This window comes from Solanum verrucosum, unplaced genomic scaffold (assembly GCF_900185275.1).
Source record: "Solanum verrucosum unplaced genomic scaffold, falcon-dt-bn FXZP01000060.1, whole genome shotgun sequence".
Taxonomy (NCBI): domain Eukaryota; kingdom Viridiplantae; phylum Streptophyta; class Magnoliopsida; order Solanales; family Solanaceae; genus Solanum; species Solanum verrucosum.
This window is the reverse complement of record NW_026020129.1, coordinates 4,773,106-4,798,659: the sequence shown is the minus strand read 5'-3', so window position 1 is coordinate 4,798,659 and position 25,554 is coordinate 4,773,106. Positions and strand designations below refer to the sequence as shown.

The window sequence follows — 25,554 nt, the reverse complement described above, 5'->3', positions numbered from 1 at the left end:
ATGGGGAGATATCCATGTTGTAAAGTTGATGAAGATTTAAAGAAGGGGCCATGGACAAGTGAAGAAGATGAGAAATTGATGGATTATATTACAAAAAATGGCCATACTAATTGGCAATTAATTCCAAAAAAAGCAGGTTTAAATAGGTGTGGCAAAAGTTGTAGATTAAGGTGGACTAATTATTTAAGGCCTGATATTAAAAGAGGAGAATTCTCCATTGAAGAAGAAGAAATTATCATCAACCTTCATTCTCTTCTTGGAAACAAGTAGGATTACTCAATATTTTCCCTCTAATTTCTTGATATAGTTTCATGTTTTAATTTTGATTCATTGTTGTTACCCTTCTTGAGTTTAACTTCTCTACACTGACTGACTAACAATATAAAACTTAGATAGTTTTTACAATATTTTGCCTGAAAAAAAGAGTTTTAACTCTATACAAAAGATATTTATAGGTAAATCGATCTCCTTGAAATATGGTGGGATTTTGAAATACTGAAAATGGGATATGTTATTTGTTAAGCTACTATAATAGGTAAAGATGACATGATGGGGTAAAAAGTATTTACACCATCGATGTATGTTATATGTAATTTTAACTCCTTAAAAGAATAGAAACTTTTACACAATATAACCACCCGCAAAATTTATAGTAAAAATATATCTATTTATTTATATTAATGTGTATACATATTTTATTATTTTCCAGTCTCACTTTATGTGACAACCTTTCTTTTTCAAGTCCCTCCAACTTACTATAATTTGAAACAATTTCACTTTGAAATTATCCTTTTACCCTTAATGAAATGGTTTACTACTATCACACAAATATCTAAAGATTGTTTTAGACCACATTTAAAGTTTTTCTTTTTTTCTTAAACATTATGTCAAGTCAAATGGTACCACGTAAAATTGGACGAATAGAGTATTATATATTTTCTTATATACATTTGTCCAGTGGTTGTTAACTATTTGATCGAATAACAAGATGTATTAAAAGCCTTAAAAATTACTACTTCATAAAAGATGGGAAGTACCTGAAAATAGGGTTGGTTAAATAATACCTACTATGACATGTAAATATACATTGATAATATACAAATTCTTTACACTATGTTAAAATCTCTACATTTTATTGTTGATATGTGTTTTTCATTAACATAATTATATTATATTTTGTAGGTGGTCAAAAATTGCATCTCATCTTCCGGGAAGAACTGATAATGAAATCAAGAATTTATGGAATACTCATCTGAAGAAAAAACTTCTCAAGTCAGGAATTGATCCAGTAACACATCAACCAATAACTGATCCAAACTTACTTCTTAGCCTTTCTAATTTGATGAACCCTTTTGAATCTGCTCTTAGATTACAAGCTGAATTGACAGAAATAGCCAAAATCCATATTATTCAAAACATAATTCAAGTCCTAAATACCCCTCTTCCTACATTAATTCCATCTTTACAAGAAAATAATTACCCCATGCAACAATGTTACAATAATATTATTGCTCCATATGACCAAATTCTTACTAATGAACCTTCTCCAATTTCAAATAATTTATCGGACAATATGGTCGTAAATTCGAGTATTTTGGAGAATAATATGATTAATAATGTTGATAATAATTCAGAATATTCATCACTTCCTTCACTAGTTCCAGTTACACCTGAGAATTCAGTACCATTTGATCAGCAGATTATTGATATGATTAATCCAAGTTATTATGATGATTTTTATGCATTGGAAAAAATTCTGGATGATGAAGAAAATATTATTTGAAGATTTTATTTTTTGAATTAATTGTAATTGTGTTGTTCTAGTGTAGATATATATAGACATGTGATGCAGCTTCAATTTTATGTTAATTTTTGTGTACCTTTTTTTTTTTTCCTCAATGTAATATACTTTGTGCAAGCACGAGTTCAACATTGTAAAAGTTGGCATTTTCAATATTTTTAAATACCTTTGTTTAGATATTAAAATGTTTGAAGACATAATATAATGCATTGACTTAATCCTGGTATGTCTACCTCCACGAGGTAGTGGCAAGGTCTGCGTACACTTTACCCTCCCCAGACCCCACCTAGTGGGATTTCACTGGGCATGTTGTTGTTGTGTTGACTTAATCCTGGTATGAGTTAAAAAAATGGTATCGACATGTCTGTTTATTAATTGAAATTCCAATTCAAATTTAAGGATGGTTTTGACATTTCAATTATCAATACAAATGTACTTGTCTTAACCATAACATTTTTCTTCGTACCGAACATTATAAGCTAATACTCGACTTCCATTTTCATATATAGATTGCATGAGAGATCCTTTCGTGTTTGATATTCCTCATGAAAATGTTGTACACCAATAAGAAAAACGAACTCACAAATACAAATCACCCTCCATTTTAATTTATGCTAGTTTATACGACGAGGCGCAAAACTTAAAAAAACTTGTAAAACTTATAGTCTGAAATATGCCATAACATTTTTTTGACACGTTGCTTTGTAACATTTGTTTAGCTATGAATTGACCTGGGGGGATATTTGGTTATTAATTATTACTCTATTATATTATACAATAGGAACAAGATTTTGTACGTAAATCCAGAAGCAAGGCCCAAAAATCAAGTAGAGTATTACAATTTACACGGGCTGGTTTCAATTTTTTTGGCTCAGGACTGGTCAAGCCCGTTTAATCAAGTTTTTGCACAGATGAAGTGGTAGCTACTTCTTTTTTAATGAAACTTGAAGCATTAAAGTATCACTTAATTTCGCAAGTATCGGCATAAGTAATGAAAGTCTCATAAGAATAAATTATGTTTCTTAATACATAACTTTCCTGAATTATCCTAGCAAGTCTCATCTCTCTCCTTCACTTAAAAATTCTGAAAATAAACTTATGAAAGTCTCATATAGTTTTTTGACTTGCTCCAAAATAGTTTATTCATGTTTCTGGTCCTCCTTTCATTTGACAGTGGAGATAGCTAACACTTTTTGAGTAAATATTTCAATATTTAACATGCTTTTGTTGTTATATTTCCCTTTGATTGTGTGAGTCTACTATGCTCACTCTTAGTAAATGAAAAATACCAGATGACAGTTTAGCAAATGAAGTCAAAGCAAGATACTCATATCCAACTGAAACACAAATAAAATCTGTAAACCAGTAAAATATAAGTTGACAGAAATGTTCAATTTTGTTCGCTTTCACAACGAAAAGTACCAGATTTAACATTCAAATCATTTATCAACAGTGCAACACCGCAGAACCTCGATCCCAAAGCTATCTGGTAGTTGGCAAATAAGGTGCAGACACCAAGAATGATACATGTCAAAGCAAGCAGAAAAAGTAACATGTTGAATCTCCAATGGAATTTTAAAAAAAATAAAATCAATCCATTTATAATCCTCCAAATTCCATTAGTCGGATTAATGGATCATCTGATCGGAAATGATGCACAAGTCAGGGGAAGTCAGGACTCGTAACAACTTTTTGCCACGATTTGAAGGTGATTGATTAACCCCCCTTATGGTACATTTTCACTCTTTACATCTACAGCACAAGTTTTTACATGGTGCAAGATCATGAAACTGCAGAGACGCATGCTATGCATGAGGAGATGTGACGATGCACTGGTACGAGAGAAGGAACTGACACAGCAGGCATCTCATACCTACACCTGATTAGTCGTCAGCACTCAGGTTGCTGCCAATTTGATCCATGCAACTCATGTGAACTGATATCATCCTTGTGTATTGACGTCGAGCAACCAAGGTTTACTAATCCAAACCCTGCAGCAGTTATGTAACTAAACATGAAAATACAATGATAAATGAAAAAGATGCATACAATCCTCCATCAAACTGCTAGCATTTATTTTAGTATATCCAACAAAGAACGGAACACAGAATAGTAAGATCAAAGAACTACCAAGAGTTTCTCATGCCAAATCACACATATCACGTCTACGATTAAAACTTCAAATAAAACAAGTCAGCAGGAGAATACATGCAATTTTAAGAAACAAGACAAAGCTTTCAGTCTAAAACATTAACCAAAACAAGGCTCTTACATGAAAGGAAAAATATCAATGCGGGTAAGATGTAACCGTAACTCAGAATCACAAGATACAGATGATCCGGAAAGGTCCCCGCATAACCAATATCTTTACGGAACATTCCCTATTTGAAAGTGGTAACTCTTGTCTAAAACACTAACTTGATACATAATATAGCAACCACAATAACTATGACTCAACCCTAAGTTAGTTGAGTCAAATATATGAATCCATTTAGACCTGTCTCAATCCAATATTTAAAAATTTAAGTTCTCTTACACCTGAAGCTATTTACATTCATTACTAGCTTGTACATCTCTACGAGACTAAAAGACTCATTCCAAACATTCTTTTAGAACGAATTACAATAGAGTAATTCATTATGAACATTCTTCATCTCACATCAAGTGTCTGCTTCAACCCACAAGGAAAACGATCCACAAGATAATAACACCCCACACTATGGCAAATACATCACCACAAGTTTAACAATCATTATTTTCTCGATCTGTATGTGCACATCTACAGATACTTTTGAATAAGAGCTAAATCTATGCCTGCGGATGCAGGAAAACACAAATGCCCAAATGATTCAAAAACTGTCACTCTGGAAAATTATTCATAATTTTGTTTTTTAATCCTCACTAGCAATCTTGATTACCTTCTCAATGGAAGAGAGCAGCTCCTACTTAAGAGAGTCTACATCCTTTCTTCTAATACCCTGAAAGTGGGACCAACCCTAGGACTTCCTCCATTCCATTTCCCCAAGTCTTAATTGGATGTAAAGAAGGGAAGCTCGGTGACATTGGACTGAACAAAAGAACATTTCTAATTTTGGACCTAAGGTAATGTGCAAACATGACTAAACCTCATCCAACTACGTAATTAGTATCACCTAGTATGAACCCTTTTCTTCCATTATGCCCTATTCTTCGTTAATTCTATATGGATTTCAAGAGGTTGTTCATCTTTTGGAACAAATCTCCTTCCATGTAATTTTAGTTGTATCTCAGCCACTTTTTAACACCGACAATCACCATGGTTTTACACCTACAGACCGGTGCCTAGGGAGGCCAATGTAGGTCATGAACAAACCGTCTCAAAAGACAGTCTCTCCATTTTATCTTCTATATGTGTTACTTGCACTTATTGCTAAATGTAATCATTTCTGATCGTGTTTACTGCACAAATAATCTTAACATCCACATTTCTATGGCACTCGCCTTGTAGATATGTTGGAGATTAGAATTCAATATTCACTATCATATAACCTTGCCAGTCTTACAACCGTGCAGCACAAGAATGAACTCAACGCAAAACTAATAACCTAATATTAATCAATCTTCAAGAAACGTGCCAACTAACACAATCTATTGAGTCTATGCCAAAGGGTTCCCTGAACACAAACACGTCGGCAGCAAATTCTTAGGGGAAAAAGCCAATACTAACAGTTTTCTTCCGACATGTCCCAGTCATATTGCTTAAATAGCAAAAGTGCACGAATAACTCTAAAGCAGCAACAGAATTCAGCATTTACTCTCAAGAGTCAAATGGAAAAGAGAAAACTACACTAAAAATAAAGAGATACATTAGGGCATGCCGAGCCTTACCTACTGGTGAATCTAACTCTAAGATTTAATGATATACCCACATTATGTGAAAATAAAACATGCAACAAGGGTTTAACTTGTGGCTCATGATGAACTAAATTTGCATCTGACAAGACTAAAAAGCATAAAATACAATCAGCTGATTTTCCCAACATTAATAAAATACCTTATCAAAGAAAAGATACTGATATTCAACATAAATTAGTCTTAAGCTACCACATTAAGGTTTGAACTGTGGTGAACATAAAAAATGTAGTTTGGAAAAGGAATAACCTCTACAAACAATCTCATAATAACTTGCACGGGAGAGACAATCAAGAGTCTGCCATACAGATGCCATAGAAATAGATCTCTCAGGGATCTGATTCCTCTTGCAAGAATAAATTACATGAGCAGTAAGTGACATCATTCAAAATACAAAATTCATATGCAATAAGACCACCCTGTAAAGCAGCATGATGGGGAAAATATTTTAAAGAACAGTCATTGAGATAAACAGCAATATTCATTTATCAAAGTTGCCAAAGGCACATATTAAGATATTTTCAGCCAGGAATTACAATTGCCTTGAAGGAAAAACTTGGTTTTCATGATAAAGAGTATCTGAAAAGGTACCTATCTCACTGCAAAGATAGAATGTACAAGTTGAACAAAGATAATCATCTAATGTTTCCAGACTACATGATCACTGCAAAGAACCTACTTATTAACTGATGTACCAACTCCCTACCTAAAATAAGTCTCTGCAGCTTGCTTGAACTTCAGCAAATTTTGCAGAGCAACCTGTTGCTACCCACAACCAAATACCAGTTTGAGTTCTGCACTTCACATTTCACACCTGAATAGGGTTCTCATTTTCTTCTATCTTAAGCGGTGAAACAGGCAATGTTCCTTCATCCTCGCCACACCCGCTATTCCCAACCAAAACCCTATCTTCCTTTTCACAGTGACCATTCTTTAAACTCCCCAAGCTCTTATCATTCTGATTCAAAACATCCCAGAAAAAGTCTGTTAACACACACTCATAATTCGGCATCTTTGCGTACCCAGGGAAATAGTTAATGTCAATGATCAGATACCTATTTCCAACTCTATCATCCCTAATCACATCAAAATTAAAAAGATGTAATTTTGTCACCCGCCTAAGTCCCCTAGCTATATCAGTAAGAAAACTCAAAGGGGGGAATTCAGCATTTTCCAAATTCATCAACTTATAGTATTTATCATCATTCTTTTCAAAATTATTCAAATTCGAAACCTGAGAAAATGGCAAGTAACTCTCTAATCTCCCTAAACCATCCTCCTTCACATCGGGTAAAGACTTCCTTTTGACACACTTCACATAATCACCAACCACATACACCTTAAAAATCACTGCCCCATGATTCACAAACTCCTGTAACACAATAGGTGGTTTCAATTTTCTCAACCCATCTTTGTTAAAAACAAGCAACATTTTGTGCGACTTTGCACTTCCATCAGCCACCAACGGCTTCGCAATCACCGGAAATTCCAAACCTTCACTTTCAAGGTTTATAGCCGACACCATCTTTGCATCATAGATTACAGTTTGCTTAGGAATCCCAAACGAAGCATTTTCACAGTCGATTTCAACCTCCCCCACCGCCTGAAGCATCGAAATCCTGTTATGCAACCGCTCAATCGCTTCGGGGGAATCAATGATAAGCGCCTGAGGAAATTCAGAACCGTACTCTTTCAGCTGACGCTTCCAATCATCACCGTCCATTTTATGTAGCACACAATCAAACGGTCCTTGATCAATCAACGGCTTGTCCGTATCAATCTTTATGAGATCAATTCCTCGTTCCTTAGCAAGGTTCACAAGGGAAACTTGAATGAAACTCGCTTGTTTCTTCGGAGCTAAAGCGTATCCAACACTGTATCTCCTCATCGGCTCCGCCATTTTCATACACAAATGACCCGACCCGGCGATAAAAAACAAAGCAATTCAGATAAAGTTGATTCAGTGTTCAAAACAGTTGAATTGAGGAACAAAGGAACCACATTTTTTGTGAATTTGGGGAAAAGGGTTAGGGTTTTGGTGAATTTGGAGGAATCTGATTCTGGAAACTTTGATACTGATCAGTAAGGAGAAGAAGAAGGAAGTGAAATGGAGAGATTGGGGATATATATATATATATATATATATATATAGGTGGGAGAAGGGGGATTTAGGGTTTGATAATATGACAGGCGTTGAGGTTGAGGTAGACACGTGGCGAATTTTGAGGAGAGCATGTTGATTTTCGCCGCACCAGGCTGTTTGCGGTGAGCCGGTGACGGTGACAGAGAACAACTGTAATGGTGTCAAAATAATGACGTCAATATTAGAATTTTATATAATTAATGACGTGACGTCAATATAATGTCTATAATTTACTTATATTTTTATATAATGATTGTTTAAAATGCTAAAATAGGAGTAGTAGAAAATCATGGTAAAAAACTAATTTGACTTTAGAATAATTAGCTAAAACATTATTACAAATAGAAGTGTTTTAATTAATTTCACTATTTCTTTGTTTTTCTTAAAACTAAACAATGTTATTTTTAATTTTGGACTAGTGGGACATGACTCAATTATCCTTTAATCATTTGCATTAATTAGACAAATAATCAGAGTTAGATTCTTTTAGGATAGAGTAAAATGGAATATGATAAAATATTGCTCAACTGGTTATCACTACTACAAAGAATACTCTATTGATTGTGACTTACTTGGATTGGTTAGCTATTTGAGTACACTTGCATGGTTCAAAAGATTACAAAAAGAGAGAAACAAATTAACAATAAGGGTTGTTATGGATTAATGGATGAGATCATTTTATTTTTAATCAGCGATTTTAGATTTAAGCTTTAAATAGAAAATTCTTAAAGAGGGAAGTGACCGACCTCAAAAATGGATCTTGTTGTGCAAATTTAAATTAGTGAGTTACAATATGATTATCGAAAACACAAAAAGATAAATAAAGTGGAAAAGAGAAAAGGAATGAGTTTAAATTGGCAAAGATTAATTAGGTCATGCAATTGGTGCATTGAGCTTTTTCCTTTTATAAATCTTTTCTTTTTCGAGTAGAGAATTAATATGTATCCGACTTTGGATGTCATGGTAATACATGGTCCATGATAATGACATACTCTAATTGATTTGGAATAATATTATAGGTTTATTTTTTTTCTATTTAATTTGTTTTCTCATCTTAAAAACGTAATAAATCCTATCCATCTACTGTCATAAGTCTCAACGCACACTATTCTAACATTAATTTACGCTTGCAATAACATGAGCTTCGGATTGACCATAACTACATGAATTTGAATAAGGTTGCAGATCAACTCGCAAACTACATAATATTGTCATATGAAAAGTCATATTCACAACGTGTACTATTCTAGTACTATTTATGCATGATTGCATGTAGTTATATGCTCAATCAATTTAATATGATTTTGAATTGAACATCACGGCATATATCGAAACGTTTTGAAGAAAAACAAATTAGGAACTTCGTAGTGTAGAAGCATTACTATATGTAACGATCATATATATATAAATAAAGAAAATTAGGAATAAATTTGAGAATATTATCAAAGATGCGAAAGAGAAAGATCTTTAGAAAGATTAAAAAGAACAACAACTTTTTAATAAGAGATATGTGATTAGTGATTTGTGACAAATTCCTTGATATTATTTTGAAATAGATAGCCATGAAAAGGACGTGTTACATCAACAAGTCGGGGGTGTTTTGACTTATTTGTACAACAATTAATTATTGACAGGTTTATGACGTAAAAACTTAATCGATGTTTATATCATATCAATACAATTTATCATAATTAAGTAAAAGAACTATATATTTATATACATGAGATGAATATATTAGTTTAATGAAAATATTCAATGCATATAAGATTTTTCTCGAAAAATTCATAAATTCATGATTCTAACTCATTTTTTCTAGAGAAAACAGAGCTCGAAAGAAAAATAAATTGTGTGTGTCTTCCATCTTTCTTGGCATGTTGATACATCATTTTCTTTCATTGTATGTGGGAATACTACACTTTAAATCTCAAGTTGAGTGGAATATGGTCCTCTTCATATATCATCTTTTACAGGTGAAATATTTTGAAAAGGAATAATAAGGAATTAATTTTATTGTGCAAGTGAAAATTGTTGAAAACTGACCTACAAAATTGACAAACTGGTCCAACAAAAGTTGCTTTTGTTTCTTTTTTTAAATTTCATGTATGGTGTCTGATATCCACGTCAGAGCATAATAGTTTTGCATCAGGGTCAGCCTAATTACTTCAAATATACACATTAATGAAGGATTTATTTCTGAAAGCAGCACTTTCAACGAGATTTATTCAATACATAAGGGCTCAAACCTAATATCCTTAATTAACGACGAAGGAATCTCAACCATCTCAGTGCGATCCATATTGGTACTCAAAGTTGTTTTGTTACCATTGCCGAAAGTTGTCCCAAAATTATTATTTTTCAATAGTTGTCCCAAAACTCAAAGGTACCCAAAAAAAAAAAAGGAAAATGCGTTAGAATTTTGCTACATTAATATCTGCGAATATTACACTATACATATAAAATTAAATGTTCATTTGGAGTGTCAAAAGTTTTTAGTTTTATTCGAATATATATCCGAAAAGAATAATGAGAAATTCTAAGAAGAGAATCAATGTATTTAACTTTAACGTGATTGTGGTTAGCACTTTTATTTTTTGAATTAAAATTTATATATTTTAAAAATATATAAAAAGTAATACCATATTTATAGTACTATTTTATGTTTATTGTAAATATATATTTATGAGAATCGTATTCAAAATAATTTGGGACTCCAAAATTTAAGTTTTTGATTATGATGAACCTCTTCTATTCCTCTAACTTCATTCCTAATTGTAGTCTGTGTTGTGTATACTATTATAGGTGATCGTACTTTTACATATATTATCATGCCACTTGTGAGTTGTGATATGTGATATATTCAAAATCTAGACGTCAAAATAATTTAGATTGAGAATATTGAATATATTCTATATATATGCTTCACGTATATATAGGACTAGACTTGATTCCAAAATTATAAATTTTACTCAACCCTCTTTGGTTCTATTTTAGGGGCGAAGCAAATGTGTATGTAATAAATTTGATCGAACCGAATAATATTGATTTAGATTTTATATTTATATTTAAGAAATTATTAAATATTTATACAAATTATCCATTTACAACCAGTAATACTAATAGATTCTAATCTTAACTTTATAAATTTTAAATTCTAACTCCAATATTATTTGTCCTACTTATTTGACATAAGTCTCTTTCCTAATAAAATAAGGTTGAGATATTTACGTTTAACTCATATTTTAATGCATAATAATTATTTCTATTCCGTGAACTCTTCAATTTCCTCTTTTATCTATGCATGTATTATTTTATTTTGAAAGGAATGATTAACATACAATTAATATAATTATTAATTAAATCACATGTTAAGAGATCCGCAATATCTATCTCCAAAAGCTTAACACTTTTAGATTCGATCCCTTAATTCCCATTAGAATATTTTGTGATGATAATCTTTAATTATTTATAAGTTGATTAAGAAAATTCTCCATAATCACGTGGGAATTAGGTTTCGATTGACATATACAATAGTAATGCCCACTACAAACTTATGGCTCTCATCCATTTAGGATAATGCTCCTCAAATATTTTTGTACAATATAAAGTTCTCTAAAACAAATTTAATTTGTCCTGTAAAGTTCTCTCCCTTTGTCCATGGTGAGCATGTGTTAAATATTGTCACGTCCACTTTTAGGTAAAAAGTTAAATCTCGTTTGATTCGAGGATTAAATTATTTTGAAAGTATAATTTTGAGATTATAGCTTTTGACCTAATATTTTAGCAGAGATGTGGTATAAATAATCTCAAATTTGCAATATAAGGTGAGATATTTCATAATTAAGTTTAGGCTAAAAGTTAATTTTATTTGATTGAAGTTATAAAATTTATCACCGTCAAATCTCAACAAATCAAGATAAAAAATTATTTAAATTTAATTCTGAAATATGCCATACTACCCCGCGTACTTAATTGAAGTCTTTCTCTCATGTGAAAGTCAGATAACTATCATAATTTGTTAAAAGAAAAGAAATAAAAAAAGGGTAAGAGTCCAAAGAAAATAAATGAAGAGAGGGGGCGGGGGGGGGGGGGGGGGGGAGGAGATCGTGCTACTACAAATTTCTCACAGATCCCAATACACAATTTAAATATGTTGATAGCTAGCCAACTTTATTTTCTAATGAGATTAAAGTGTTATTTAAAAGATGAAACATCGAGATCTGAAATCTTATTAAATGAGAACTTCGAAGATAAAAATTATATTCGACACAAAGTCCTAAAGAATTGAACTCTTAAAGTTAAAAATGTTTATTTAGTCAAAGCAAATAAAGTAGAAAATAACTCAAAATACTTATATTCTTACACAAAATAGGAACAAAGGCTACCCTATTTGCATTTTTCACCTAACTTCGTTGCGTAAAGAACCTAATTAATTAGAAATTAAGAAAAACGAATCATTTAACTTTTTAACTAGCGTATATGCCAAATTTTTGGTGTAATTTTCATCACAATTTATTTGATTTAACTTTGAAATGGACCATAAGGGCAATAGTAAGTTGGAAATTGAGTAGTTATAACAAGCTAGCTAGCTAGAGCCTAGAAGCAATAAAGATAAGGTCGAATTTTCTTAGAGCATATGCTTTTTGTGCACAAATAATGCTTCTTAACTTATTTAATGAGGAAATTTCGGATTTGAAGATTGCGGAGACTTCATTATTTTAATATAGGTGCTAGTAAAATTGTTAATGATAATTGAGGAATAATATCGTATTCGATTGATCATAGTGTTGTGAGCAGTAGCGAAAATACAAATATATAGGTCAAAGATTATGAGAGCTACCTGGGGTAACGGTTATGGAAGAAGCAGCTTCAATGAACGCCTCAAGGTGCACTTTTGTTGTAAGGATGCACAGTTGAATATATATATATATATTCACAGATCCCCAGTACACAATTTAAATATGTTGATAGCTAGCCAACTTTATTTTCTAATCAGATTAAAGTGTTACTTAAAAGATGAAAGAAACGTCAAGATCTGAAATCTTATTAAATGAGAACTTCGAAGATAAAAATTATATTCGACTCAAAGTCCTAAAGATTTGAACTCTTAAAGTTAAAAATGTTTGTTTAGTCGAAGCAAATAAAGTAGAAAATGACTCAAAATACTTATATTCTTACACAAAATAGGAACAAAGGCTATTTTATTTGCGTTTTTCACCTAACTTCTTTGTGTAAAGAACATTAATTAATTAGAAATTAAGAAAAACGAATCATTCAACTTTTTAACGAGTTATATGCCAAATATTTGGTGTAATTTTCATCACAATTTATTTGATTTAACTTTGAAATGGACCATAAGGGCAATAGTCAGTTGGAAATTGAGGAATAGTTATAACAAGCTAGCTAGCTAGAGCCTAGAAGCAATAAAGATGAGGTCGAATTTCTCAGAGCATATGCTTTTTGTGCACAAATAATGCTTCTTAACTTATTTAATGAGGAAATTCTGGATTTGAAGATTGCGGAGACATCATTATTTTAATGTAGGTGCTAGTAAAACTTTCAATGATAATTGAGGAATAATAGCATATTCGATTGATCATAGTGTTGTGAGCAATAGCGAAAATATAAATATATAGGTCAAAGATTATGAGATCTACCTGGGGTAACGATTATGGAAAAAGCAGCTTCAATAAACGCCCCAAGGTGCACTTCTATTGTAAGGATGCACAGTTGAATATATATTCGTTCCTCAAAATATATGTAGATATATACATAATTTTTTTCGAAGTTAACAAAGTGCACGTATATCCTTACCTATGCAAGTATATCCGCCTCTGAACGGAAGATATAGTAATTGAAACCTCAAAACTAAAATGTTGCCATATCTAAAGGGTTTTGTTTTTGTTTATAAATCATTTCAATAGTGAATACATGTTTAATTGGAATACAAACTTTCAAATCTCAATTTGAGATAAGCAGTTGTGAATTTAACAAAATATAAAACAACCCAAGTAAACCTGTGTTTAGAAAAAACACTAATTAGTTGGAATATATCATAATTTAATCACCAAATAACCTACATAAGGTATGGTATATGATAATTAGTCTTATAGATGGGTTAATTTTTTTTTTATGACAACATACAAATAAGTATTATGAGATTTGAATATCAAAAGAAACTCCTAATTTGTTCTAAATAATGTGTTAAATAAGGGAATAAAAACTATACCAAACTACCCAAAATAAACACTGAATTAAGATGCCTGGTATGATTGATTCCAATTACTTGTGAGAAATTATATAACATTTTCCAATTAATCAAGTATTGTGAAAGAGCAAAATTATAAGTGAATCAGAAGTATAACAAATGGGTACCATTATTAACTGCCATCACATGCTATTCATAATAGTTATCTCGTAATCAACTGGTATCATCACTAGCCATCATTTACAATCATCACTATCAACCACTATTACAGTCAACTGATAATCATCACAAGTCATAATCACAATATATCATCAACTACCATAATTATTTATCACTATCATTAGTTATCACTGTCATCTACCACCATCACCTGTAGGCCGTAGCTACTTTCCGCAACACCACCATTAGTCAACATCTCTCCAATCGACACCCACATACACCGCTAGTTTTTTCATACATAATTGCTTTTGAAATGTCAAATAACCAAAGTAAAATTTTTTGGTTGAAACTTGAAATTTCTTAAAGGGATTGTAATCCACGAAGGGCGCGGGCGCAAATTTACGAGGAGTAGCCTTTTAAAAGGCTAATGTTTGATTATTGGCCTCTTGAAATGTTGTGCAAATAGCCAAATATCTATATATATATAATAGGAGAAGAAAAAGTGTCACGTGTCAGCACCACAGAAAAACATGCATTTTAAATATTTATAAATTATTAATTATATGCAATATAATTAAATAATAAATTACTAATATTATTTATTTATTTTTAAATGAAAAAATAAGAATAATTATTAATTCACTAAAAAGCAGTTTTTACCGCTTTTAAAAAAATTAAAATTTTACAGTTACTTTAATTTTTTATTGTTTTTCAAAATTTAAATAAAAATAAAAATTCAAAAAAATAATATCAACACGTTAGTCATTTGAGAATTTTAAGGAATAAGTTGGCATCAATTTGGAAAATTAATATAAAATCTGAAATTGTAATAATAATAATAATAATAATAATAATAATAATAATAATTAATAATAATAACAATAATAATAATAATAATTTATTATTATTAAATTAACTTAAAATCGGAAAATAAAAATTACAAACAGAAAAGGAAAAAAAAAACTAAAAACACGGTTTTTTAGTTCAATTTTTTATTTTAAAAAAAGGATAACTTCCCACGTTTACGGTTTACTAAAAAGGAAAAAGAATATGTATTTTGGACCAAATCAAACTTTTACCACTTAAAGAATTAAATTAAAATTTAGCATTATTATTTTTTTTCAAAAATAAAAGATAACTACCAAAAAACAAATGATTTTAATGTATGTTATTATTTTGTAATAAAATTAAATAAGATAATTAAGGCGGAATATATACAAATGTTAAATTTGCAAGTATACCTCGAACTGTAATTTGTATCAATTGCAATTTAAGAGATTATCGATGTATTGAGTTTGTATACATACATTCGTCAAGAATTTCCCCTTTTTCTCATAAAAATTGAAAGACTCATCACATTTTTGTGATTATTTTGGAATGATTTAAATTGAAGAACATTATTATTGAGTTTGAAGGGTTAGGTTGCATATTGGGTTAGTAGAGGTGACTTGTTATCTTGTTGTGCATAGGTTATGACTTGTTAGCTTTTCTTGTCTAATGTTGTGTATTGTGTTTTGATTATAACATTATTAACTGTTATGTTTTTTTTACTTAAGTTAATGTATTTGAGCCGAAAATCTTTTGAAAACAATCTCTTTACATACTCGAGGTGCACTTTAGCATACCCAGACGTGAAATTTATATTATTGTTGTGTTGATTTGGAAGTTTGAATTGAGTCTAACAAAAGTGAGGGAACTAAAGTGTCCAATATATTTGACTTTCAGTTCATTACATCAAACTTCCAATTATTAACAAATCAGTCCCAAAGACTTCACCGCCTTCATCCGCCCCCCCACCTCAGCAGCGACGGCCGCCGTGAATTCACCTCTCCCGGCGAACATATCCCAATATCCACCCAACTTCATTCCTTAAACCTAGTAGCCACTTCTTTTCCTCCATAAAGAATTTCCACTAGAATAGGCATCGCAAAAAAAAGACCAACTCAATGAGGTACTGGAAACCCACAAAATTAAGACCTAAAACCTCCGCGATTCAGAGTGGGGTTTTCAATTTGGATTGAGTTTGGAAGATTCAAAGAGTTGGAAATGTATAAATGCATGCTAAAGGTAAATAATAATAGTTGCTTTCAGCAATTCTTGGTTTCAAAGATAAATTATTGAGTATTCATTGAACTGTTTCCTTTTCCAAACTGCTTTTGAACTGTTTTTCCCTGAGCTGACGGACTATACGAAACAATCTCTCTACCTCAGATAAGGAGTAATGTTATACACCTACCCTCCATAGACACTACTTTGTGGGATTAGGATTACAGTGTGTATGTTGTTGTTGATTGAAACAATATGGGCTTTATTAGAGCAAAATGGGTAATAGGGATTCATGTGGATTATACTTCCAATTGCAATTCGTGTTGCTTTCCTACGTTTAACGGTTTTATTTATAGGCTTGTAAAAGTACTTTTTTGGTTTTGAATTGCTGCTTGTATATGTTTGATTTCATTAGGGAAGTTGAAATAGTTGAATAATGTCATTAGAAATGAAGGGTGAAAAAATGGAATAAGAATCCTCCACTTTTTGTTGTAATTTTCAAGTTGAGCACACATTAACTCATACATCTTCTGGCTTAATTAAACTTAAGTTTAATCTCTATCGGTTTCTTGTGTAAAATGGAATACAACAACATATTAACTGCTTGAGTGTTGAGGGTTTATTTGCTTTATGTGGTCATGCATCAACAAATATGGGTAAGTATGCTAACATGGCTTTAAAACTGTTCGATCTAATATGAAACAGAAATGCTGAACTTTACTCTGAGTAAGAAAAGGAATTCCAAATATTATCTTGACAATTTGTGATACTTTTCTGGAAGATTTTCTCTTTCAAGTTTCTCTAGGTAGTTGAACTCGTTAGATTCTCTTCTTTCACCAGGGAAAAAGGCAGGGGGAAGACATTATAATTTTGAAATGATAAGGCAGACACTTTCCTAGAATTGGATAATAGTACAAGAAAAGGAAAGGAAGCATGTTAATGTAAAGGAAAAAGATGTGGTCAATACTAGAATATGCAACAAACCCGATTTCTCAACACAAATACTCAAACATTAAATAATCATTGATAGCCAAATTATAATAACAACACTTGGATTACAAGGAGAAGACAAGTAACTAAGGATAAAGATAAGAATGGGGATGAGAAGTTTAGTCTCTAGAAAGAAGATGAGAGAAAGAGACAGTTTCTTCAAAATACGCATAATCCTCCATAACCACAAACGAAACCATTTAAACTCTACTCAACCTGGATCCCAAGCAAATCTGTTATTGGGCTGTCTAATTCTTGGGCCTCTTTGTAGTTTAGTCCCAGGCCCAACAGCTTGGCCAGCCTCTGACCTATCCGCGTTCACAACAGAATAGTTGCCGAACAACAATCATTATATCAGTGTCATAGGGATAGGGATTAAATATAGCACCTTTAAATCATTCAAACATTGAACTAGCCATCAACTATGACAAGAAACAACAGAAGTAACCATAAGATATAAAGCACGAAGGACTGCTTGAAGGATAGGAGATTTAGTAGAGAAAGGACCTAAAACAGAGATCAGGATGTTGCTGAGAGTAAGAGATTCTTTAGAGAGATGGGAGCATGATGTGGTTGAGCGTTGATTATGCAGTTTATGAAAGGAAAGAGAGTTGGAAAAATACTTTTCCTCTCTGTGATAGGAATGGCATCAGAACTGATGGAAAAGAGTTTGGGTAATCCTCTATATTTTGCTATTTTTTTCTGTGAAAGAAAATGAATTTTGCTTGGTATTGATCCTTTCCCTTTCTAAGACATCTTTTGCAGTGAATTAAAACTCTATATTAGCAATATGCTATGAATTTGTAATCATCACATTAATCTTTTGGTGAAATTAACTAGTTTTCCTCTTTCTCTTAGCAAATCAATTTTTTGGACAATCGCGATTGAAGTTGAACTGAATTGGATTGGCAAGTTGAGGTGGATTAAGATTTGATATTGAATTGTGGTTTGTGAATTTAATTTAATTTTACTTGAGATTGATGCTATCATTGATTGTGTTCACTATACAAAAACTCATCCAGACGATTGTGAAGTAAATTATGTTCGTAATAATAGTTTCTACTATATAGAAATGTCAACAAATGGACGACCAAGGGTAGAATGGTAATTTTCAAATTTATATTTTTAATCAAACATATTTTTATTCTGAAGTTGTTCTTGAAAAACTACTTCTTCTAGAAACAACTTCTGATCTGCATCTCTTTTCAATCTTCAAGGAACCATATCCTTGTCCGCAGAAGCTCCAAACGTCCCCTTCCCTAAAACCTCTCCGCAAAAGCTTTCAACAAATCCCCAAATCAAACATTCTAGCAGACTCGAAAAAGATAATCTTTTTAATGCAATTACCGTCAATTTCTCACTAAATTAGTGGAGCTTGTAAATGCTGCAATTTCAGCTTTCATTGATATTTCCTGAATCATCATCAAGCTGGCGTATCCAGAGACCAGAGTACATAGCACTAAAGGCCTAGACGTTGTATGCTCGCTGGCTAAACATCAAGAGAAATTGGAGTGCCGACTATTCTTCACCAGGTTGTTCTTTACTTTCATTTTTCAAAGATAAGTCCTAATTACACATCGAAGCGTAGTTTGTCATAGACTTCATTGACAGTACCTTGCTTGTTTCCTCTTCTATAGAATAATTCCTTTTTTACTAGATTGGTGAAAACATGAATCAAGTTCTTTTAGCAAGAATGGAGTTGTAAAGAATTTGATTCTTCAATATCATCCACTTACGGATATAGTAATCTTCATATAGTATTCTGCACTTTAAAATGATCTTGCCAAGTAGAGGCGAAGCTAGGATTTTGAGGTTATGAGTTCTAGATTCTAGAAAAGACAACTTATTGAATTTTGGGCCAAAGCTACTTCATTTTGTTCAATCTGTGGACAAGCTTGTAGCTCTGCCTCTGCCTCTACCTCGGAGTATTCTTGAAGCTAAGTTTAGTTTTTTTCCCAGTGTAAAGGATTAGTAGTCATTTTGGAATGAAATATGCTTAAATGAAACAACATGATCATTCAAAACTCTTATATCTGACTTCCCAACTTGCTCGAGTGGAGGCATAGTCATTGTTGTAGAGGGTTTGATAGCCCTTTTCTATGTTACTTGACTTCTCAAAATTGTTGTTGTTTCACCCGTGCTGGACACGCAACTGGTGACATTTTTGAAGAGTTCGAGCAATATAGCTTTCCCTAGGCCTAAAGTTTAAATTCCTTTTACCTGTATCAATGGTCTAATATCAAATAAAGGTGCTTGGCAACAAGTTCAGAATCCATTAGAATCCAAATTATGTTCTTAATGTGGATGGACAATAGTTATGTATTTTACTTTGAATAATCTGGAATAACAAAGTGTGCATCAAGTCATTTTAAAGTTTGTTATGACTCCTAAGATCAAATTTTATTAATCTACATAACGGTTTGTCCGAGATTTCCTGAAAAACTTAAACATCCATTTTGTATGTTAAACGATGTGTTTTAGTGACTTTGATCATAGTTCTTAAACAATTCGTCTGTTTGATATGTAAAACACTCATCTGGGAAAACCGTGATAAATTGTTTGATTAGTTCCAATATAAGAATTACAGTCCAAATATTGTTTATGTTAAAGAATCATTACCTTTTATATTGATGTTTTATACTTTTGTTTTAGTTGCAGATTCTAAATATAAGGAATCAATTTTTTCTAGCTGAATCTATGTAGCTTTTAGCATAATATTATCTTAGTAGTCATAGTATTGCTTTGGTAGTTTCTTGTCCTTTGATTTATGTTACTCTCTATTGTTTTATGTACCTCGATTATTGTATTGTAATTTCTATTCTCTTACTATCTATTGTTTTTTGTTATTATCTTATGTTTCTTGTACTTCTGTTATTTCTTTTTCGGACTTGTTTTTCCTTTAGTCGAGAGCCAATTGGAAACAATTTTGCCGCTTCTAAGATAGTGGCCGGGTAAGGTTTATATACATGCTATCATTCTCGGACCCCACTTTATAAGTATGTTATTGTTGTTTTATTGATGCAATTGCCCTTTTAATTGTGGTTCCTAATTTATTGAGTTTTACAGGTTGGTCTCCATGTAAGGCATATTTCTGTTGTTAGCAATTTGCAGAAGCAAATAACTTGTGATGCAATATAGGTCAGACGGAGTAGTACCGAGCAATTATTGAATATATATTTGAGCAACTGGCGTTAGAGGTGAATTTTCTTTTCCTTTTCTTTACTACTTTCTCCATCAATACATGTTCTGCTATATATTGGTATTGCATACCAAGGACCCTGTAATGATGTCTAAAGTATGTGTGCAGTCTAAAATAAGTTTTCCTACAGTTCCACTCATCAAGTTTGCGAATTTGTGAGTAATCAAATCATGTCTGGACATCTGTCATGATGTTTTGAATTGGTACCCAGCGAGCTGGCATACAAGTTGGGTCAATTGGCTTCTTAATTATCCTCACTTCACTCCCACCTCCTCTACACATCAACCAGTGTGGCCGTCCTTTCACCTTATATGTGAACCCAATTATTGTCTGAATCATTTCCCCCCCCCCCCCCCCCCCCTTTTAAGCCTTATTTTGTACGAGTTTGAAGTTTGATATTAAAATCATGAAGTTTGAGCTACATGATGAAAGTTTCAAGATCAAACATAAGGATATAATATCCTAATTTTAAATTGGAAAACTAATATTTATGACAATGTCATGATGTTTTGAATTGGAAACTGAAACTTAGGATAATAATGTTCTAAATTTTGAACTGAAAAATCAAAACTTAGAATAGCAAAATTGACAATGTTAAGTTTTGATTAATACTTTATACTGATAAGTTGCAATTAGAAGTTTTGAAGTGAAAATACATAATTTAGGGATACAATTTCTTGAAATTTGAACTGAAAAATTGAACTCATCTGAAATATTAAACTAAAAAAATGAACATGAGGATATAGAATTATGAAATTTTGCACATGAAACACTGAACTTCAGAACAATATGACTTAAAACTTAAAACTCAGATAGACAAATAGTTGTTTGAAATTTGAGTCAATGCTAAACAATAAATAATTTATCAATATTCTAAAAAACAGCCTTAAAACTAGTAAATGTTGGGCCCGTGCTATCTAGTTTGATACTAAGAAATCATTATTCTGCGATTGTTTTTAATTTCTATTTTAAGTATATTGTTTGGTTTTAAGTCTTTATGACTGGAAAATGCTGTGGAACACTGGGACCCTAATTCCCGTGTCTGCTTTTTCTATTAAACACATTTGAATTTTTGTATCAATCTGAAGTTGGTGTATTATCTTATTGTTGAATATTCCAGGAAAAGAAATGTCTCTGCTACAATGATGGAGCTTAAATTTGGTTACTGATAAACCAAATTGGAGAAGCTATCATGACAATTCTTGAAGAAGTTCTCGAATCACATGTAATGGCTAAGTTCTGAAATTTCTGCACTGCTCATTTGAAGGTATGCTAAAAAGGTCGAAACTTTTGATTAACATACGTGAAGAGCTAGGATCTCTGAATAGGAACCCTACATTTGCATTTTGTACTTGTGTGACTGATGACAAGTGTGATAATGCTAAAGCAAGGGGCAATGGGTCGGAGTCTGAGAATGAATGGGAAAGATTGCTTAAGCCTTTTGACTTCAAACAACTCCAAAGATCACTCAATAAAATTACCCCGTATCAGCTCAATAAATTATTGGCACTCCCTTTGGATGTACCAACATCGATGGAGCTATTCCAGTGGGCCAGTAGCCAAACGAGCTATTGCCACTCATTTGATGTCTACTATACTTTAATTGATAAACTTGGGGCTGCCAAGGAATTTAAGATCATAGATAGATTGTTATTACAGATGAAAGATGAAGGGGCAGTTTTCAAAGAGTCCCTCTTTATTATGATAATGAGGCATTACGGAAGAGCTGGTTTACCAGGGCAAGCAACTAGAATACTTTTGGATATGTGGAATACTTTCTCTTGTGAACCCACTTTTAAGTCATATAATCAAGCGTTGGATATTCTGTTAGCCGGAAATTGTCCCAAAGTTGCTCCAAATGTATTTTATGAAATGTTGGGGAAAGGTATTTCTCCTTCTGTATTCACTTTTGCTCGAGTGATACAAGCATTATGTATAGTCAATGAGGTAGACTCTGCTTGTTCACTTCTCAGAGACATGACAAAACATGGGTGTGTACCAAATTCAGTTATTTACCAGATTCTTATTCATGCACTTTCAAAGTCTAATCGGGTAAATGATGCGTTAAAACTTTTGGAGGAGATGTTTCTTATGGGTTGCATACCCGACGTCAATACTTTCAATGACATTATCCATGGGCTTTGCCGAGCTGATAGGATTCATGAGGCTGCAAAACTGGTTGATCGGATGCTTCTTCGAGGTTTCACCCCCGATGCTATAACTTATGGAATTCTGATGCATGCTTTATGTCAAACAGGGCGAGTAGATGAAGCAAAGGTTCTTCTCAACAAAGCACCTGAACAGAATAATGTCCTCTTTAATACGTTGATCAATGGCTATGTGACTAATGGCCGAGTTGATGAAGCAAAAACCATTCTGAATGAGAACATGTTGATTAAAGGTTATCAACCAGATGTTTATACATACAACATTCTAATTCGAGGTCTTTGCAAGAAGGGAATTTTGTCTTCGGCTCATGAAGTTGTAAACGAAATGTCATCCAAAGGTATCCAGCCCAATGCAATTACGTACACTACCTTGATTGATGGCTTCTCCAAGGCTGGCCGCCTACAGGAAGCTTATGACCTTGTTACTGAGATGTCAGCAAAAAGTCTCAGCCTAAATATAATGGGTTATAACTCTCTTATATCAGCTTTGAGTAAACAAGGAATGATCCAACAGGCATTAGAAATTTTTAGTGATATGTCAAGCAACGGATGCAAACCAGACATTTTTACATTCAATGCTTTGATTTTAGGCTTTTGCAAGATTGACAAGATGGATGAAGCTTTGGGGATATACCGAGATATGTTCCAGGAAGGAGTTATTGCTAATACAGTTACCTACAACACATTGATTCATGCTTTCTTGAGGAAAGGTAAAACCCAAGAGGCGCTTAAGCTTGTAAATGATATGTTATTCAGAGGATGTCCCCTTGATGAGATCACATACAATGGCCTCATAAAAGCACTTTGCAATGATGGAGCAGTTGAGAGAGCAGTAGGACTTTTTGAAGAAATGATGAGAAAGGGATCAAAACCTAATCATGTAACGTGCAACATCTTGATCAACGGCTTTTGTAGAATAGGTAAGGTTCAAAATGCCCTTGAGTTTCTGAGAGACCTGATACATCGTGGATTGACACCTGATATAGTCACATATAACAGTCTAATAAATGGCCTTTGTAACAATGGTCGAATTCGAGAGGCTCAGAACCTCTTTGAAAAATTAGAACTTGAAGGAGTTTGTCCTGATACTATCACTTATAACACCTTGATTTCTTCCTATTGTAAAATGCGCATGCTTGATGATGCTTATACCCTGTTTACTAGAGGCATAGCTGTTGGGTTCATTCCCAATAGTGTCACATGGTACATACTAGTTAGAAATTTTGTTCGAAAGAGTTATGAGTCAGTTACTACTTTGACTTAGGTAAGTCAATTTGAACAAGAACCGGCATTTCTGAACATGATTATATTCGTGTTGTTGTTGTTGTTCTTATTTTTATTGTTCTTTTGTTGTCCGTTAGAAAGAACAGACAACATATTTCAGAAATTGTCTTGTGATCAAGTGTCTTTCTTTTTCCTTAATGCTTGTGCTTCGTGTCTTCGATGTCCAGTAATAGAAGAGTTCTTTGTGATTTTGTGCAAAGAATCATGTGAAACTTGAACTTTTGTTATAGCTTAACATTGTTTAGCTGATATGAAGCAAGCCAAAGGTAACTATTGGGGGTAAACTAGACCAATTTTTTCTGCCCTGATTATTGGCTGTATTTTATGCACAAAGTTGGGATGTATCATATTGTGCAATAAGAAAAATTACATAAACATTTGGTTGGTATTCAGAAGCGTTACAGAGGGAATAGCTGTGCAGAAATGGTGAATTACAAGTTCCATCAGTATCAGGTTGTTGGGAGAGCTTTGCCATCTGAATCAGATTAGCATCCCAAGATTTATCGTATGAAGCTGTGGGCTACCAATGAAGTTCGTGCTAAGTCCAACTTCTGGTATTTACTGAGGAAACTTAAGAAGAGCAACGGGCAGATGCTGGCTATTAATGAGATCTTTGAGAAGTACCCAACAAAAATCAAGAACTATGGTATTTGGCTCCATTACCAAAGTGGAATGGGATACCATAATATGTACAAGGAGTACCGTGACACCACATTGAATGGTGCAGATGTACACTGAGATGGCTTCTCGTCACAGAGTTAACCATCACTGCATCCAGATCATAAAGACGGCCACCATTTCAGCTAAGCTCTGCAAGAGGGAGAGCACAAAGCAGTTCCATGACTCCAAGATCAAGTTCCCCTTGGTGTTCAAGAAAATCAGGCCACCGAGTAGGAAACTCGAGACCACATACAAGGCTACTAAGCTCAACTTGTTCATGAAAAAACATGCTTTAGTCGTGTGTTGAGAAGCAATTTCTAAATTCTGCAGTTTTGGTGCTTTAGTTTATCTCAAATTAGTATTCATTGTGTAAAAGAGAAGGTAAACCTTTTTGTTCAGATCAAATGATGGTAGTTACTAGAAAAAAATAAAGGCATAATGCATAAACATGATCTTTAACTTGACGTCAGTTGGCAATTATGACCTTTAACTTTGGGTGGTGCACAAGTAGACACTTAAACTAGTATAAAATTGAGCAAATAGACACATTTGTCTTACATGGCGTCCTATGTGTCTTGTGCCACGTAGGACACTTGTGTCTACTTGTTCAATTTTATACAAGTTTAAGTGTCTACTTGTGCACATTCAAAGTTGGAGGACATAGTTGTTTGTTGAAGCCAAGTTAAGGGTCATGTTTATGTATTATGCCAAAAAAAAAAAGCATAAACATTTGTAGGCCTGTATTTTCATTGAGAATTAGCCTTTCGGGCAATGACAAGGCCAAAATTTTCACTAAAAGGCCATTCAACGTATAGTATATATGCATGCATAAAAAAAAATTGACCTATTTATACGGTGTAATTTACATATGTCAATTGACTTCCCTCAAACAAGAGTAGCTTTGCCAGAATTTTTTGACAAATAAAATAAAAAATGCTTTCATTGAGAGTTGAACTCAAGACCTCCCGCTTACTAAACGGGTGCTCTAACCAACTGAGCTATGAAAGC

General features: G+C 32.7%; 3 protein-coding genes, 1 non-coding gene and 1 pseudogene across 4 annotated transcripts; 3 read left to right on the top strand and 2 right to left on the bottom strand.

The window, feature by feature from the left end:
- Positions 1-1,783, top strand: LOC125827199 (transcription factor MYB53-like). Its single transcript, XM_049506562.1, has 2 exons — positions 1-266; positions 1,183-1,783. The coding sequence occupies exons 1-2, from the start codon at positions 1-3 to the stop codon at positions 1,781-1,783; spliced, it is 867 nt and encodes a 288-aa protein (XP_049362519.1).
- Positions 1,784-6,154: 4,371 nt separating this feature from the next.
- LOC125827192 (inositol-tetrakisphosphate 1-kinase 1-like) lies at positions 6,155-7,749 on the bottom strand. Its single transcript, XM_049506555.1, has one exon. It carries the CDS (start codon positions 7,596-7,598, stop codon positions 6,501-6,503), a length of 1,098 nt encoding a protein of 365 aa, XP_049362512.1. The 5' UTR covers positions 7,599-7,749; the 3' UTR covers positions 6,155-6,500.
- A 13,611-nt stretch (positions 7,750-21,360) lies between these two features.
- Positions 21,361-23,914, top strand: LOC125827180 (pentatricopeptide repeat-containing protein At5g64320, mitochondrial). The gene has a single exon (XM_049506541.1). It carries the CDS (start codon positions 21,704-21,706, stop codon positions 23,864-23,866), a length of 2,163 nt encoding a protein of 720 aa, XP_049362498.1. The 5' UTR covers positions 21,361-21,703; the 3' UTR covers positions 23,867-23,914.
- Positions 23,915-24,309: 395 nt separating this feature from the next.
- On the top strand, positions 24,310-24,969 carry LOC125827209 (60S ribosomal protein L18a-like; annotated as a pseudogene).
- Positions 24,970-25,480: 511 nt separating this feature from the next.
- TRNAT-AGU (transfer RNA threonine (anticodon AGU)) lies at positions 25,481-25,554 on the bottom strand. The gene has a single exon. It is a non-coding gene; the product is annotated as a tRNA-Thr (tRNA).